Genomic DNA, 18282 nt, shown 5'->3' on the forward strand with positions numbered 1-18282 from the left:
ATCCCTGGATCTCCAGAGCCCTTTGGCAATTCCCCACAGGGATGATGTGCTCTGAACATGACACTCAAGACCCCAAAGCGAGGCACCTGCTCCTCCTTATTTAAGTGAGGCAACCTGGCAGATTTCTCAAAACGTGAAGCCAAGATGAACATTCCCAAAAGACCCAAAAGTGTGAACGGTGTTAGCTCCCCAGAGCCTCCAATGCCAGGCTGGTCAGACACAGAAGATCCTTGGAGGACAAATGGTGCTCGCTCAGCTCCATGTTCTCTGTCACTGCCAGGTGAGTGTCAGGAGAGGGCTCAGCCAGGGGAGCTGACACAGACACTTGGAGATTATATAAATAAATAAAGAGCCCATTTCCAGCCCCACTCACTCCCCCTTTCCCTTTAAGTAGGTCACTCTGCCTGCTATGGAAATCAGCTCATCTTCAAAGCAGGTTTGTTCGTCTCCTTATCTCCTTAATGTAAGGAAAGTGCAGAGCATTGTCAGAGCAAAGGGTGATTTCAGACTAATTTAATTTATTTCTGTCACGGGTATAAATATGAAAGTGTCTGTACTTGTGAGAAAAACCAACCTGAGGCACAGAAACGAAGGACAGCTGCAAGGTATCTGCCCCCCAGGTAGTTCTGAATGTGGCCCACAGCTACAAGCCCATGTCCCTGACAGGTAACACAATGCAAATGGAATACAAAGGCTCTTCGTGACCTAGCAAGGGGAAGAAAGAAGAAAAAAAAAAATCTCTTGAATTAGAGTGAAAAAGCTCAAGGGACTCACATGAGAGAAGCCCAGCTTACATCAATTTCAGCCTGAAAATTAGGCCCTACCTTTTTATTACATTAGCCTAGCACAGAGCATTCCAATTGGTACTGGCAATTAACAAAGCTCAGGAGCAAAGCCTGATCCTAGCCCTGCTGAAATCCCTGCAATGATGGTACCAGAGTTCCTTGGGTTTTCCAGCCTCCCCACAAAAGAGATGCAGGCAGGGCCCACTCCTCAGCAAAATGTGCAGATTGGGCCGCAGGCTTTTAAACCCTACCAGTGGTTTCACAGAATCCTGGAATGGTTTGGGCTGGAAGGGACCTCAAAGCTCATCTCATTCCACCCTGCCATGGGCAGGGACACCTTCCACTGTCCCAGGCTGCTCCCAGCCCTGTCCAGCCTGGCCTTGGGCACTGCCAGGGATCCAGGGGCAGCCACAGCTGCTCTGGGCACCCTGTGCCAGGGCCTGCCCACCCTGCCAGGGAACAATTCCTGCCCAATATCCCATCCATCCCTGCCCTCTGGCAGTGGGAGCCATTCCCTGTGTCCTGTCCCTCTGTCCCTTGTCCTCAGTCCCTCTTCAGCTCTCCTGGAGCCCCTTCAAGCTCTGGAAGTACCTCTGAGTCTTCCTGGAATCTCCTCCTCTCCAGGTGAGCACCCCCAGCTCTCCCAGCCTGGCTCCACAGATCAGGAATATTCAAGGAACAAGGAAATTCCTGAGCTGTGCCCATGCACTCACAGAACACATTCCTGCTGCTCCCAGTTCCAGCCCTGGTCACTGAACAGGTGACAAGCGACACCTGGGGAAGCAAGCTCTGCTCCAAGGCTAGGCACCCCATGCTGCTCCTGCCCAGCTCCTTTTGGAAGCTCTGGGGGCCTGGCAGGATTGAGTGTGCAAAGTGCAGGAAATGCAACCGAAGGCAGGAAAAGGAATCCCAGTGCTCACAGGAGGCAAATACTGGAAAGGTTTTATGTAGTGACACCTAAAAAACAAGTCAAAGAAAATGAACCACAAAAATTTCATTATTACTTGAATGCCCCTATCAGCAATTTTGTTATAAAAAATAAACTAAAAATCAGCATTTTAAAACTCAAGTAAAAAGGAAGTTCCTTAGACTGGAAAAGCTTTTGCCTTATGCACCTCTGAAAATAATCGCCTGTACAAGCTCCTGACACAGCACATGAGCAAACTTCTCCTGACTCCCAATTGTGCAACTTCAGCCTGTTCTTTTGCTCCATTGATCCAGGCAGAAGATTCCTGGATCAGCTTTTTTTTCCCCTCCCCAACTTCTTGAGTTTCAACTCGTAAGGCTTTAAGCCAAGGCTCAGCATGGAGATGTGGAAAACGCCAAGGAAGGATCAGGCAAGAAAGGGAAAATCTCTCTTCCCGTTTTAATACTTTGAGAGAGGGGAGGGCTGCAGGTCAGATTCTGCCTCCAAGAGCAACAGCAACTTGCCCCCTAGATTGCAGAAAGGGAGCCTGGAGCTAAAAGCAGCAGGAAATGAGCTCAGTTCAAGGTACCCACAGCAGGTGTGTGCAGGATCACACCCAACGCTCAGCACGAGGACATGCAGCACATCCCACCCCTGGCACCACAGCCCCCTCTGCCAAGTCAAGGAATTATTTCACAGGACGTCAAGTAAAGAGAGTGCACTCCAAGTTTTCACTCACACTTAAGCTTCCTTAAGAGTTAAAGGTTTTAGTTCAAGACTTGAGTCCACCCAGCCCCAAAGCTCTGCTCTAGGCCAAGCTCATAAGCCCTGTTACTGCCTGGGCACACCTGCCAAAAACTAGATTAAAAAAAAAAAAAAAAACATAATTGCAATAGGCCTGGAGGCTTCTGAATTTGGAAAGAGCATGATTAATATTAATATGTATGATTTCATAGTAGGCAGAATTACAGAAAATAGACAGCACTGTGCCTTAAGCTCCAGAATCAACTGGGATTTTGGCAGCACATGCTGGAGAAGACAGTAGCAGCTGTCAAGTCACAGCTAGAGTTGCCTCTGCTGAAGGTGATTGAGAAATAGGATTAAGAAAAAAAACCAACACACGTGAAAGACAAGGTAAAATAGCACGCAAAGGGAACAGGCAGCTGAGCTAACAGGCTTGCCTTGCTTGCTGAGCATCCCAATAGTTCTGAGTTGCTCATGTCCTTTTTCTTTCAATTACAGCCCCAGCCTAACTCACACTTTATGAGTGGGGGTTTTTTACCACTTCTCTGGCTGAGAATGCTGTGCACGGAGGTCACTCACACAATGAGGCTGTGGTGGGGTGATCCTGGCTGGGCACCCTGGGCCCACCAAGCCCCTCTGTCACTGCCCTGCTCAGCTGGGCAGGGGACACAGGACACAGGGAAAGGCTCTGGGGGGGATAAAGGCAGGGAGGGATCCCTCACCAGGTGCTGCCATGGGCAGACAGACCCAGCTGGGGGAAATCACTTTATCACTCATCAAATCAGAGTAGAAAACTGAGACATAAACCCAACTCTTAAAACACCTTCTCCAAACCTCTCCTTTCTTCCCAGGCTCATCTTCACTCCTGATTTATTCTCCCTCCTCCCCAGAGGCTCAGGAGGATGGGAATGGGGCTGTGGTCAGTTCATCACACATTGTCCCTGCTGCTCCTTCCTCCAGAGGGCTTGGACTCCTCACCCTCTGCTCCTGCTCCAGCCTGGGGTCCCTCCCAGGGGAGAGTTCTCCATAAACTGCCCCAGTGTGGGTCCCTTTATCCATGGGCTCAGTCCTTCAGGAACTGCCCCAGTGTGGATCCCATTTCCCATGGGCTCAGTCCTTCAGGAGCTGCCCCAGTGTGGGTCCCTTTATCCATGGGCTCAGTCCTTCAGGAGCTGCCCCAGGGATCCCATTTCCCATGGGCTCAGTCCTTCAGGAGCTGCCCCAGGGATCCCATTTCCCAAGGGCTCAGTCCTTCAGGAGCTGCCCCAGGGATCCCATTTCCCATGGGCTCAGTCCTTCAGGAACTGCCCCAGTGTGGGTCCCATTTCCCATGGGCTCAGTCCTTCAGGAGCTGCCCCAGTGTGGATCCCATTTCCCATGGGCTTAGTCCTTCAGGAACTGCCCCAAGGATCCCATTTCCCAAGGGCTCAGTCCTTCAGGAACTGCCCCCAGGATCCCATTTCCCAAGGGCTCAGTCCTTCAGGAACTGCCCCAGTGTGGATCCCATTTCCCAAGGGCTCAGTCCTTCAGGAACTGCCCCAGTGTGGATCCCATTTCCCAAGGGCTCAGTCCTTCAGGAGCTGCCCCAGGGATCCCATTTCCCAAGGGCTCAGTCCTTCAGGAACTGCCCCCAGGATCCCATTTCCCATGGGCTCAGTCCTTCAGGAACTGCCCCAGTGTGGATCCCATTTCCCAAGGGCTCAGTCCTTCAGGAACTGCCCCAGGGATCCCATTTCCCAAGGGCTCAGTCCTTCAGGAACTGCCCCAGTGAGGTCCCTCTCATGGGGTCATGAGTCCTTCCAGCAAACCTGTTCCAGGTGGGCTCCTCTCTCCGTGGATCCACAGGCCCTGCCAGGACCCTGCTCCTTCCCACAGGGTCAGAGACTTTCAGACCCCCCTGCTCTGCCCTGGGCTCCTCCTGGGAGTGCAGGGGGATCTCTGCTCCCCCCTGGATCTCCCCGGGAGCCGCCGGCTGGTGTTGGCTCCCTTGGACATGGAGGAAGCTCCCAGCAGGTCCCCACAGAGGCCACCCCTGCAGCCCCCCTGCTTCCCAAACCCTGCCCTGAAAACCAAAGGTCAGTGTCCTCACAACATCTGCAGGGCCCTAAATGAGCTCACCTGACCCATACCACTGTCCCTTGGAGCAGCAAAATGGGCCATGAATAAACCACTCTGATCTTCTCATTTCCACAGTCTCCTTGAGAAGCTGCTGCCCAGGCTGTGACCTCTCTAACTGAAGCATTTCCCTTATAATAAAATTGCCAGAAAATCCCAAGTTTTTAAAAACACAGACAAACAGAGCAGTACATCACAAAGGGCCCCACAGCAGCCACCCCTGGGCACACCTTTGCTCACTCACAGCAGTTTACACCACAAAACAATGCTCACAGAAAGCTTCTGTGCTCTCCAGCACTGTTCCTCTGGCTCTTCTAGTTCATCTTCCACTGGAGGCCTGGACATCAAAAACTTCTTAATAAAGAACAGTCTGAGGTGAACTCTTCCTGCCTGCCTCCAAAATCACCAATAATACATAATACTTCTTAAAAAAAAAAAAAAATCACCAGTAGTTATCTTGAAACTAAAACAGCTGCAGCATTTAAAACATCTACTGCAAATGCAAACTATTTTGGAACATCATAATTAGTAAATGGCAAATATTAGGAGTTATGGGAAAAGGGATCGTTAAACCAGACTTTAATAGCCCAGCATGTCTTCCATTCCACGTGAAAACCCAGTCAGCACACACTTGCAGCATTAAACCCACATTAAGAAACAAACTGCTTCATTTCTGGAGTTGCAAAAACAAAGGTTAAATATCTGCTTTAGCACAAACCCTGTAATTTTTCCACAGCAACTGTATTGTTTTGCTTTGCACAGCTAATCATACCTGCCCTGCTTTGCACCCACTCATCTCCTGAGCGAGGCTCACACTGGAATCACCAAAGCAGAACAAACTTCCAAGGACTACATTTGCCATTAGGCTTCTGGAAGTACCTCTCTTTTAGTTATACTTCATATACACAAAGTAGTGAGTTGAAAAGACACTTTTTTTTGTGGCAAGCCTTTTTACCACTACTTGTAACAAAATAAGCAGCTGCTTACATTCAAATATTCCTGAAGCAAACCACAGCTGTCCCAGGACTGCTGCTCCTTGCCTGGACACCCTGTCCCATCCCATGCCCCATCCCTCAATTCCAAATGTCCCCACCTATCTCAGCCTCTTCATCTGCCCTCTTCTATACTCCCATGATTTCTCAGCCCCATTTTTTTTTTTTTTGAGCTGCCATTTCAATCACTCCACTCATTTTCCCTTTATAGCCACTTTTGCCCCTCCATGAGGACAATGGTGCCAGTACTTGGTCCATGGAACAGGGAATGGGCACGGCCCCAAGGCTGCCAGAGCTCCAGGAGCTCCCAGGGATGCCCAGGCTGGGATTGTTGGGGTGTCTGTGCAGGGCCAGGGGCTGGGCTGGATGATCCTTGAGGACTCCTTCCAGCTCAGGACATTCTGTGATTCTTCTCACACATCTTTCCCAGAAACATTTGGACCAGTTTGATGGCATTCTAGACAAACATGATCTTGACAATATCTGACCATCTCAGTCTAACTGGAAAAATTATAAACAAATTAAAGCAGCTTCTCATGCTGGAAAAGTCTGGGCAGCCTCAGAATGAAATGATACCAGAGATGTCTCCACCCAGGTCTGTAGCTTTGGAGTAAATACGGATATCCAAATCAAATTTCTTTGGAATTTCTGGAATTGGAGCTGGGTGTTTCTGGATATGCAGAGCTGGACATTCAAGGGAATTCCAGGATTTTCCAAACATCTGCACAAAGAGCATAAATTATGCTGAAGACCTCCAATGGGGGTGTGATGTCTAAGTTTTATTCCTTCCTGTTCTCTGTCCCCACTGCAGCCTGGCTGGCAGCCCTAATTTGCAAGGTCTGACGCTGCTCTCAGATCAAACAGACAGCATCAGCAAGAAGGAAAATTTGTGGAAGGGACACAGCATTAATTAGTATTTGGAAGTTGAGCAACTTACTAGGAAAAGACTGATAAAAGTGTAAAATCCCATTTTACTGCCTAGCCCCTTTCATGTCTGTCAGAACAGCGATTGAACTCCCCCAGAAAGTCAGTATTGACTCAGTGCTTGATCCAAAGGCAACTCAAGTCAATATGACCTGACCGCACAACTCCTCCCACGTCAGACACTGCAAGAGGCAGGAACTACCTCCAGACACTCCTGACAGGAGGTTTGAGGGGCGTCAGCACCTCCATAGATCACCTGCATGATGCACCTCACTCACTGTCCCCTCCTAACAGCACTGAGCAAACAGCCCCACATGTGAACCATTCCCCTTCATGCCAGAGAGAGCAGCTCCCTCACCCCACAGGGTAAATCAATCATTTATTTCTCCTGGGAGTGAACGTTTGTTCCTGACTTTCACCTGAGGGGCCTGAAAACCAGACTGGCAGGGTCCACCGTGTCCCTTCATCCAAAGAGTCCCCGTCACATCAGCAGCACCTGCTCCTCCAAACTGAAACTTCTAGTTCCCCCAGCTTCCCACAGCCACGGTCCCTCTGTGTGTCCCTTTAATAATTGCTTAATTAATTGTTGGGGTGTCCAGTGCAGGGCCTTGGGCTGGTCTGGATGATCCTTATGGGCCTCTTCCAGCTCAGGAATTCTATGATTCTATTATTTCATTTTCTAACATATCTTCCCTTCACCATAATCATCATGCAATTAATAAAGATTTAAACCAAGAGGAGTTTGAAATCCAAAAGTGACAGGGAATTAACACAACATTAGGTCTAATTCTCCCTCCACCCCATCTTCTGCTCTATTCTGCATGATTTTTATTAAGTGGTTTGGGAACAGCTTGTTTCTCACTGGTTTATAGCACCAAATATCAGGGACAGGACCAGTCAGGGCCACTGGGCAAGGTCACAGCCTGAGGGAGGGGGAATCGTTTCATCCAGGCTCCAGCCCAGCCCTTGGAACGGATGCCCAGGAACTGCCCCTGCCCAGGAGGCAGAACTTCTGCCCTGGGCAGTGCCCAGCCCTGAACAGGCTGCCCAGGGAGGGGCTGGAGTCTCCCTCGGCGGGGATACTCCAGAGCCCTGTGCACACAGTGCTGTGCCCTGTGCTCTGGGATGGCCCTGCCTGAGCAGGGAGGTGGCACCAGTGACCCTCGGGGCTCCCTTCCAGCCTGAGCCAGTCCATGGGATTCCCTAAGGAGGAAGAAGCACGCCCAGCATCTCTCCTGCCTCACTTCTGCTGTTCCCACCTCTTTGATGCAAGTTCCAAGTGTCTTCAAGTAACCAAAACTCGTCTGCAAGGTTTTCTTTGTTCTCACATCATTCCCCACATAAAAACCTCATGTCTTCCTGTCCTTGAGACATCCCTTCAGTACTACATAAGGAAACATAAATCACCTGACTTACATTTTTTTCTAATATTATTCTGTGTGACTGGTGCAGCATCACACAAAACATCGGAGTTAAAACTGAGCCCCAAGCCTTTCCTGCTGGATCCTGCTGCCCTCAGTGCTGACACCAGTCCCTCCTGACGACAAGAGCAACAACTTCCAGCAAACTGAAATCCCACATTATGGTGTTTGGGCTACACTTAGCAAAGGGTAAGGTATAACGTGGTTTACACCAGGATAATGGTTATTACTGTTATTGTCTTGTCAGTGCAAAGAGGAAATACTGCAATAAAATCCAGCAGAACAGGGGGTTTATGTTCCCAGCTACTTAAAGCACTCAGTGTTCCAGCCCACCTCTCTGAAGGCAGCAAATACTAAAAACACACAAAGGTCAACAAAACTTTGAAATCCAATATGAAATATAAGTGAGATTTAAAATTCATTAAATGGCTTTTCACTTTTTTATTCTCCTCCTCTGCTTTGTGTTTGTAAAGTGTGATCAAGCAACTGCTTTGGAAGAATTAGCAGTAATTTGGTGCAAACGTGAGTGCCCTCATGATTTCATTTCAAGTGTAATATAGGCAAAGACCCAGGAAGAGATTCTAATTGTTATTTAAAAATTAACCTTCTCACTTTATGCTCTGAGAACAGGCACAACCACAGCAAGCCATTACCCTGCCCAAAATACTGCATAAGCTAATGAAGATTAAAACTAAGGTTATGTAAATTCTGACAACCAGCAGGTAAGCAACCTTGCGTGGCTCTCTGAGGCTCTGCAGCTCGAGGAAACACCCAGAATAACTCGGCTGGGGCTCTGCTGGTGTCTGTTAATCCACTGCTGATTTCTCTTTTGTAATGGCTTTCTGCTTTCTGTGTCAGCACTTAGACACCAAGGAACAGCAATCTGGATTTCCAGGGCCCAGCAACACAGAAAGGCCCTGCTGTTCCACAGAAGAGATGGGAGCAAAGGAATCCCTGTATTCCTTTTGGGTGCTGGGGAATGCAGTCAGAGGGATCAAGGATGCTCAGACACAGCACATGGCAGAGCCCAGCTCTTCCCAGCCTGAGCCTTCCCCTTCCAGAGCCACGGAGGTTCTGGGGACACTCACACCTCAAACCGTGGGAGGTGACACAAGACCAAAGGGCTTTAAATTGACAAAGGGCAGGGCTACATGGGATATTGGCAAGGAATTCTTCACTCTCAGCCAGAATGAAGGTTACCCAGAGAAGCTGTGGCTGCCCCTGGATCTCTGGGAGTGGCCAAGGCCAGGCTGGATGGGGCTTGGAGCAGCCTGGGACAGTGGAAGGTGTGCCTGCCATGGCAGGGGTGGAGCAGGATGGGCTTATGGTCCAACCCAGTCTGTGATTCTAAGTCATTTCCACTTGCACATAATAAGGGTACTAAAGGGGAGAGGGACCAAGGATTCCCCCTCTCTCCTTCCTTGCTGATCATCCCATGCTGACATGGTGGTTTTACTGCTCTGGAATTAAATCCCCCTGTGCACCACAGCCCATCAGCTGGGAGGGAAGATGTGCTGACTGACTGTGTGTGACACGGCCACAGAGCTCCAGAGATCTCTCATTTTCCCTGTCAGCAGGAAGAACGGTGCTCCTGCACAGCAGCCTGGGTCGCAGAGCCCAGGGAGATCCCTTTTTTAACAAATCCATTAAAGCAGAGTTCTCGGATTACTCCGACAGTAGAGACCCGGTGATGCTGTCGGTGTTTCCTGTTCCAAGGCAGAACAAGTGCTGGGACATGGCAGACAGCCCTTGGCATCGCTCTCTGGGGTATCAGGGATCAGAGTGACTCCCAGGGAGGAATCCCTGGGAGGACGGGATCACAGAACTGGGATTCATTACACAGCGAGCGCCATGCGAGTGCCAAGTATCAGATTTTAAAAAGGAAAACGCAAACTGTGATTTTTATCCAGCTCACCAGGAATTTTCTTTCTTTTTCAGGCAACTTTTCATCCCCCCAAGGACTCGAGCAGCAGAGCCCTGAGCTGCACCCAGAGCAGGCTGTGATGGCTCAGCACAGCCCTCTCCTCACAGTATTACGTCTCATTGCATCATTCCTGCATTATTTTTAGATAACCGTCAGGGGATGTCAGAATGTGGGTCGATAGCTATTAGATTTATAGGCAGAAATAGCAAGGCTTGTAGCTATAAGGTGTAAAGCATTCAACAATTTCTATAACAAATCTGACCATGGGGATTGGGGGCTGGAAAATACAGTTGCTTTTACTCTCAGAACTGTTTAGGAAAAATAATCTCCATGCTGCTCCGATACATTTCTGGAGTTGAATCACTGCTGTTGACTCACAGGAGGGTCAATACTTCTGAGTATTCAGCTTGAACAGCCCTTTGCAGACTTTAATAAGGACATCTTACCAAAAATAGGCCTCTCTTTTAAATGTAATCTATCAGCATGCAGAATGGCCTCAGCTACACCCCACAGCTCAGGCATGTCTGAGGAGCTGGGAAGTGGCAGCCTGCCAGCAACATCTGGAGCAGATGTTCCATTTTAGGCAAAGATTAGTGGTGTGAATCACAAAATTACTAAAACCTCCTTGGTTACCTGAGCAGGCTCATTTCCCTTTGCTGTTGTTAACAGGTGGGTTTCTCACAGGCTGCATTTTCTGATCAGCAACACTCGTGTTCTCTGCCAGGAGAGGACAAGGAGGGAGGATGGCCTGGAATGGACCAGAAGATTCCCCAAAATCCAAGCACGTGGACAGCACATGCCTGAAGCCAACTTCATCCATCTGTCCTGCCTGGTCAAGAGGGGAGATCTCCAAGACAGCAAGCACAGGACTGCTCCTCAGCAATTCCTGCTGCCATCCCAAAGGGCTTGGGGTATCCAGAATGCTTTGGGAGCCCAGCAGGGGAGAACACCATGGGCAGTGTCCTGCCCTCTGGAGTGGAAGCTGGAAGCCTCCAGGAACTGAAACATCTCTAGATGCCCATGATTCTCCAAATAAATCCAACTCCATGTGTCTCTCTCTGGAGACACAATAGGACACTCCTGATCCACACTGAGGCTGGCAAGCAGGACTATTATTCACAGTATTAAAGCACCTTCCTGGGTGTTTTGTATCCCTGGGGAGATATTTCTCTTGCTGTACAACTAAATAGGCAGTGTAAATCCAATGTACCTTTGTGAATTCTACCAGCCAGGAAGGTTGTTTCTCCATTCAGGAAGGCCTGAATTAATATGCAAAACTAAAACACCACTGTTGTCACTGTATTCTGGTCACTGCTGTTGCATCCCATGAATCCTGAGTTGTCTCTGCACGACAAATCTGTTACTGGCTTATTACTCATTCATTGTCAGTGTCAGGGAATATTTGGATCATGATGCCAAACAAGCATCAAACCCCAAAATTATCTATCAGTTCCTTGTCAGATGGGTTGCAAACTAAATGTCACATTAATGTCTGAGCTTCCAGATGCTTCCAAATGTCTGTATTAAGCTTCACTTTTTAACTCTATTATTTCTCTAAGAAGTACTTCCTTTATTCATTCCTTGATCAGTATCAAACCCAATTCTCAGGAACCTGCTAAGAATGATTTACAGGCAGCAGCTCTCAGGTGCCTTGAGCCTGTGCAGACCTCTCTCCTGCTGTGCGAAAGCTTAGGCTGAGAACTTCTAAAAGCAGGTACTGAATGCATAATTTTCATGATTCCTAATAAAGAATATGGAAACCAAATCTGTTTGGTATATCCTAAATGTTAAAGTGGCAATTTTCATCAAGTTGCTATATAACATGTAAAGGCCATCCTACATAATACAGTTATTTTCTACTTCAGAAACATCCTGGCAGTGAGAGAGACAGGGAAGCAGCATCCCAGCTGCTGTGTGACAAGGATCAGTTAACACTGCAGCTACATCCCCATCGTGTTATCCCTTATCTACACAGCATCATTTCTTATAGCTAAGGATTTCACCCACCAAGGCTCTGCTCATATAAAGAACTATTTTAGTTCAATAACATCATTAAAGTTTCGGCCCTTCTGCCTAAAAACAGCTTTTCCCTCCTCTCAGTTATTTACACTTAGTTATTTATCTTAATCAGGGAATTTCTTAGCATTTAAGTTAATATGTTACCTATCTGTTAAAACCTTAATATTACCAGTCTGTGGGTGTAGTGCTCTTACATTCACCCAAATGCTGATAAAACCACTTTTAGTCTCCCTTATTTACATATATAATTTCTATACTCGGTGGTCAGCTAAGTTTGTAATGTGTTTGGAGGATGATAAGTGTTAGAGCAGATAAGCATTATCTTATCCCTATGGGAAGCAAATCCACATATCTCCAAAGTGTTTTATGTTAATTAAGTGCCACTTTACAAGGATAGCAACACCGTGCTGAGGGCTGTGCTTCAGTGTTGGCCTCCATGTCCATATGCAACCCTTCCAAAGTTAATTTCCTAATTGGATAAGCAGATGAGAGCACAGCCAGAACACAGGAGGCTGCTGGCACGCGCTTGGCCATACCTCAACATGTTCACATTATTCCATGTGCAAAAGCACAGACGCAGGCTGCTTTAAAAAATGAACACAGGCTTATTTCACCCCCAAGGAATGTAAAGTTCCTTTTCAACATTAACATTTGGTAAAAGCAGCTGTTTAATCTGTGCATTTCTTTAGCACAGGGGAAGAAACCCTCTCTGTTCGCCCCTCTTCTGGCCAGCTTCACTTCAGCACTCCTTCATCACTGCTCTCTCTTTTACAACAATTTGCAGATAGCTTTAATTCTCCCTGATCTTATACATCAAGCTGGATGGGGCTTGGAGCACCTTGGGATAGTGGAAGTTGTCCTTGCCCAGGCAGAGGGCTGGAACTGGGTGGTCTTTGGGGTCCCTTCCAACCCAAACCATTCTGTGATTCTATGACCTGTTGAGAGACCACAAAATAAAATTTAACAGAAGAGCTCTGGATGAATCAGCCATGCCCTTCTGTTCCCTGTCTTTCCAGTATTTAGCTTGAAGTTCAGACTTTCTGTACTATTTTTCCACACTGCTCAGGTAGATGCCACATCATTCCTGTCACGTTGGCTTCCAGGCAGCCGAGCACTTACTGGAGGCAGCTGCTGCTGTGAATCCGCTCCTATCCACCAGTATCCAAAGCACCAGAGAGGGAGTTTCCAGCCTTCACACTGCTTGGAGGCTTTAATCCAAGAGCCAGACCTCTGCTGGACACAGAGGCTGGAAGGTGGCTGCCTGGGAGGTTCCTCAGGTCCCCAGTGAGCAGCACAGGTGACCTGCTCACATCTTTTCCAGATGCTCAGACAGGGCAGGTACAGGGGATGGCTGTTTGTTGAGAGCTCTCTCCCTCCTGCAATCCCTATTTTCCAATGGCAGCACCATTTACTGGCCCATCCCCCTGAGAGGGTCTCACAGTACCTTTGAACACTGGACACAAACACCAGCTTTTCTCAAGCCATGTCACTCACCCTCCAGCCACTGGGATGTTCAAAGCTTGGACCACCTTTGCTGTCTCTGGGTCCTATAAATGCCCAATATCTTAAATTCCTCATAGTCATCAATGGGCTCCTACGTTAGCCCCAGAGGAATGGGATGAGCTGATGGGAAGACTTTGCCCAGTACTTCCCAGGAAGCAGTACATGGTTCCTGAAAATGCTGAGTGCTCCATTCTGAGTCTCTGCTCCCTTCAGCTCCTCACCTGGTCACACAGCACAGAAACTCACTCTTTGTAAACACAAACTGAAAAGTTCATTTGTGCAAATCTCCATAAAGTTGGAAATAAGCTGGATCACAATTTGTACTCATGTAAATGTCAGCACATAAAAAAAACAGGCTTAGATAAAAAAGACAAGTTGTAGTTAACATCCAGAGTAAAATGCACACATTCCTTTCTGACCTTCATTAGTTTTCTCTGGACATCTGCTGGACAAGAGAATTCCACCCATAAAAGAGACTGCAGAAATTAAAAATCCTCTGAACTCCCAGATCAGTGCCTACACATACAAAGCCCTCCATTCCAAAGGGCACCCTCAGACCTCTGCATGTGGGAGCCATCAATTAGAGATGAGCAAAGAGCAAACCCCACACAACTTGTCCAACAAGTTAAAGAGCAATAACCAACTTTTAGAAAGAACAAAGCAAATGTACAGATTGGGCCACCTTTGGGACCATTTTTCTTGCCCAGAGAGGAGTAAGAGGGAGCCTGCTGTTATTTCCAAAACAGCATGGCAGAGAAGCACCATTCAGAAAGAAGGATTGTGTCAAATCCCTCCTTTCCCAGAGCTAAAGCAGTGTTGTTTACCTTGTTTTTATGGCCAACCTTTACAGAGATAAATAAATACACACACATAAAACATGAGGGCTGCTGTACCACCGAGAGCTGTTATTTCAAATATGCTTTACACTGTGTGAGTCACAAACCAAACCCACAGCAATGGTATGATCAGATTGCTCATTTTATCTGTAAAGAATTGAGCTTTTGAAGACATTCAGGTTTTTAAAGATGGTTTCAAGTCCCCCTGAAATCCAGCCAAGTCCTATAACGCAGGAGAAATCCATAGCTGGCTGCACCCAGAATGGGTTGTAGCTTCTCTCTTTGGCCAAACACCTCCCAGTGCTCTGTGAAGTGCAGGCTTTCCACTTGCAATCCCATATATAATAGTTTTGTCTTAGGTTGGAAGATACAGCTAGGGATGTACATTCTATTGCCATCTGTCAGAGCTGGGGCAGTTCTCTGCTGTTCATGGGGCACTTTTCTTTATCTCTCCCACAACCAATCCTCCCTCCAGGAGATCTCTTCTCTTCATGGCCACTGAGTGTCCCTGCACGGCTGAGAAAATTCCAGCATCCCATGGGGAGAGGCTCTGCCCAGGGGAGCAGCCAAGCATTCCTACCTGGATCCAATCTGACATTGGAACAACAAAGCAGCCTTTGCCCACTGCATTCCCAGAGGAGCAGCTTTCTTCTCCACTGCATTCCCAGAGGAGCAGCTTTCTTCCCCACTGCATTCCCAGAGGGAGCCCAGGCCCATCCACAGCAGCCCTGGAGCTTCAGAGGAAAACTCCAGCCTTGTCCAGGATCCTGCTCCAGCAGAAGCACAGCTGGCACTGCAGGAGGGCTGAGCCCCCATGGAATGGCACTGCTGGCATCACCCTGACCCACAGCCTGCCAGGGCCTGCTCTCACTCTGGCAGTGGGGTTTTTTTGTTGTTTGTACTATTGCATTTGTAGTTTTAGTTTTCCTATTAATGAACTGTTATTTCTATTCCCATATCTTTGCCTGAGAGCGCCTTAATTTCAAAATTGTAATAATTCAGAGGGAGGGGGTTTACAATTTCCATTTCAAGGGAGGCTCCTGCCTTCCTTAACAGACACCTGTCTTTTCCAACCAAGACAACTTTATTCCATGATTTTGTAGCTGCTTAACCACAGGTCAGGTTTTAAGTGAAACATGACCTTTGAGAACCAAGAGAGAATTCTCATCTCTCAGTGTGTCGTTGTGCAGTGTCTGAGCTTGGCCCAGAGCTGAAGTGGGGTTTGTGAGACACCAGCACAAAACTACCCACACAAAAATCAAAGAGAAGTGGTGAGCTCCTATTTGCACACTTTCAGCAGGCAGGAGATTTTAGGTGTTCCTCAAGTGCTCAGGATGAACGCTTATCCAGGCACAGAAAATTCCTGGCAGGAAAGCCAATCCATCTGCTCCTTATCCTCAGCCCCGGGGGCTGTCCCAGTGCCCCTGACTGTTTCCTTTCTGTGCTGGTGGGTGGGAATGGCCCCCCCACATCTTGCTGTAAAGCCCAGCCCTGCTGAAGCACAGCCCACAGCCACCCCTCAGAGAACTGAGCTTCTCTCAAAACCACATGTACCAAATATACACTTGACCCAAAGTTACATAAGCGCTGTGCCAGAGCTATTTTTTAGCCAGACTGATCAGCGCTGCTATAAATCACCCCAGGATGCAGAGGCCAGACAAGATGTCACATTTATGTGCTCAGCTTTCTGCCTGCCCTGAGAAAACGTTTGTGATATGCCAACATATCTATTCCCTCTCTGCCTCCCCTGGTGTGTAGGTGCATGACTGCTGCTCAGCACTGAGCAGGCTCCAGACAGTGCTGCCCGTGCCCACAGCAGCCTGGGGACAGCACTGACCTGCCCGTGCCCCTGCAGCTCCTCTCACCAGCCCAAGCCACCACCGGGGCAGGGCAGAGTGGGGAGCCCCAGGTTAACCTCCACAGAAGGGCAGTGAGTGATAACCCCAGCTCACCCTGTGTCTGCAGGGATGGCAGACTGCTGCCTGATCACTTGTCCTATCCTAGTCCACAGTCCAGGAGTAAGGGCTCTTATCCTGACCTGCAGTTATTGCCCAAGCAGCTGCCTAAATCCTCCTGGAAACTTCTGCTCTGGCAGGATCCAGGAGCAGGCAATTTCACAGTTTGACTGCAAATAACATTCAACTTCCTACCTTATTCCTCACGCTTCTCCTTTGTTTATCGCTCACCAGTGCCGCTTCAGCATCTCACGGTGCCAGGCACAGGCAGGACAGGTTTCTCATGCAAGTGCATAAAGTAGGAATATCAGTAACACTTTCCTCCTCAGCTGAGTGCTCCAGTGCTGTCCCCAAAGCCACTGCCTGAGCCAAGTGCTCCGGGAAAGCCACGCTGCCTCCCTGCACCTGCCTCTCCTCCTGGGTGCACAGTGACACCAGCTACAGCTCAGGCTCAGCACCGAGACACAGCACACACCAGTTCCTGGTTCAGCACAGCACCATATTCCAAACTCGGAGAGGGAATCACACTGGCACTGCCAGAAACACCAACTCTGTTCACTCCAACACACAGAAACTTGCAGGGATTAAAGCTACGGAGATTGGAAGCAATAAGCAAGACCCTTAATTGAAATTACACCCCCAGTTGTGAATCTGTGGGGAACAACTTTAAAAAAATCAGCTTCCACCGTGAGTGTTTTAATTAGATACCTCACCTAGATTTCTTACATCTTTACAATGTGTTTCTCTATCCTGCACAGCATCTTTAAAACTCCCTTTCTACGCCTCTGAACTACTGAACCTGGTGAGATTTTAATAGAAATCCCTTTTCTGTGCTATAAAGAGAAGCATTACTTGAGATTTTAATTAGCAGTTGTCAGTGCTGAGCCATAGGAAATACTGAATAGTTTGCTTAACTTCTTAGAGAAAGTGCCTTTTGCTTTCTGACCTTCTGCACTGAAATGATGCAACACACTTGAGCCATTTGAAAACTCCTTCTCCAAACCCAGCTCTGTGGGAGTAAAAGCCATTCCCTCGATCAATACACCCTGCGCTGCTCCAACCCGTGTTCACCCGCCGCACACCCGGCTCGTTTGATGCAGAAATCGTGCCGCTGCCGTTTTCTGACCGCTGCTATAAATCTGAAAGGCAGCTTTCTGTTATTACCATTTCCTTCCATCCTGTGCAAGGTACCCCGAGCTTTAGACACACACAGAACTTGGAAATCAGATGCTAAATCGATTCAGTCTGTTGAGACTCCGTTTGCACAACAGCAGAGGGGAGAGCAGGGGTCCGTCATGCAAACTTCAGGCAAGGCGGGCACCCGCTCCGAGGCTCGATTCACCATCACCGACCCTACCCCGAAGGCATTAAAGAGCAGGAGAACTGTTCCTACCATTCAGCTGCCTGTAGACTATGTCTTCTAGGAGCGAGAGCCTCTTCAGCACTGCATCCTGGATGGAGCTGGCGCCGTGGGCTGTCAAGTTGGCCACTTCTGCCCTGGGATGGATGTCATGGTAGGAGTCGCCGCTCTTGGTCGTGATGGGTCTGCACTTGGCCAGGAAGAGGACGAAGCCAGCCACGGCGATCAGGTTTAACACCAGCAGGACTTTGACTCTCCTCAGAGAAGCCATCAAACTTCCCGAGGGGCCCCGCCAGCCGCCGCGCTGCCGGCAGGGCTATGGGAGCGGGCCGGCGGCCGCCCGCCGCTGCGCGCACATCGCGGGGAGCGCGCCCCGGCCGGCTGAGCTGGCCGCACGACCGCGGCGGCGAGCGGAGCGGGAGGGCTGGCGAGTAGCGGCACCGCTCGCCCAGGCGCGGCGGCCCCGCTCGGGACTATGACCCCGCAGAGGAGGCGCGGCCGGGGCCGCCCGCCCCGCTCCGCCCGCCGCGCTGCCGCCGCCGCAACTTCATGCCCCGCGCAGGGCGGCCGCGCCGGGGCTGCGGAGCGGCCGCGGGGCCGAGGAGCCCTGCGGCAGCAGCGGCGGCAGCGGCGGCATCAACGCCGGCATCAACGCCCGGCCCCCGCCCGCCTCCCGCCTCCGCCGGCCCGCGGGGGGAGCGGGGCCGCTGCTGCGCGGCGCGGGCCGAGCCGGCGCCCCCTGCGCGGGCGGAGCGGGGCCGGGCGGGGGCGCGGGGCACCCGCCCCTCACGGCGCCC

The 18282-nt window shown here is 49.5% G+C and overlaps 1 protein-coding gene across 1 annotated transcript in view; it reads right to left on the reverse strand.

The window, feature by feature from the left end:
* GALNT17 (polypeptide N-acetylgalactosaminyltransferase 17) overlaps positions 1-17983 on the reverse strand; it is a 212294-nt gene extending 194311 nt beyond the window's left edge. Inside the window, exon 1 of the mRNA XM_053995477.1 lies at positions 17519-17983. Within this exon, the coding sequence (XP_053851452.1) occupies positions 17519-17756 (238 nt within the window). The 5' untranslated portion in view covers positions 17757-17983. The remainder of the gene's footprint in view (positions 1-17518) is intronic.
* Positions 17984-18282: the final 299 nt, after the last annotated feature.

Source organism: Vidua macroura, chromosome 20 (genome assembly GCF_024509145.1).
Source record: "Vidua macroura isolate BioBank_ID:100142 chromosome 20, ASM2450914v1, whole genome shotgun sequence".
Classification (NCBI taxonomy): Eukaryota; Metazoa; Chordata; class Aves; order Passeriformes; family Viduidae; genus Vidua; species Vidua macroura.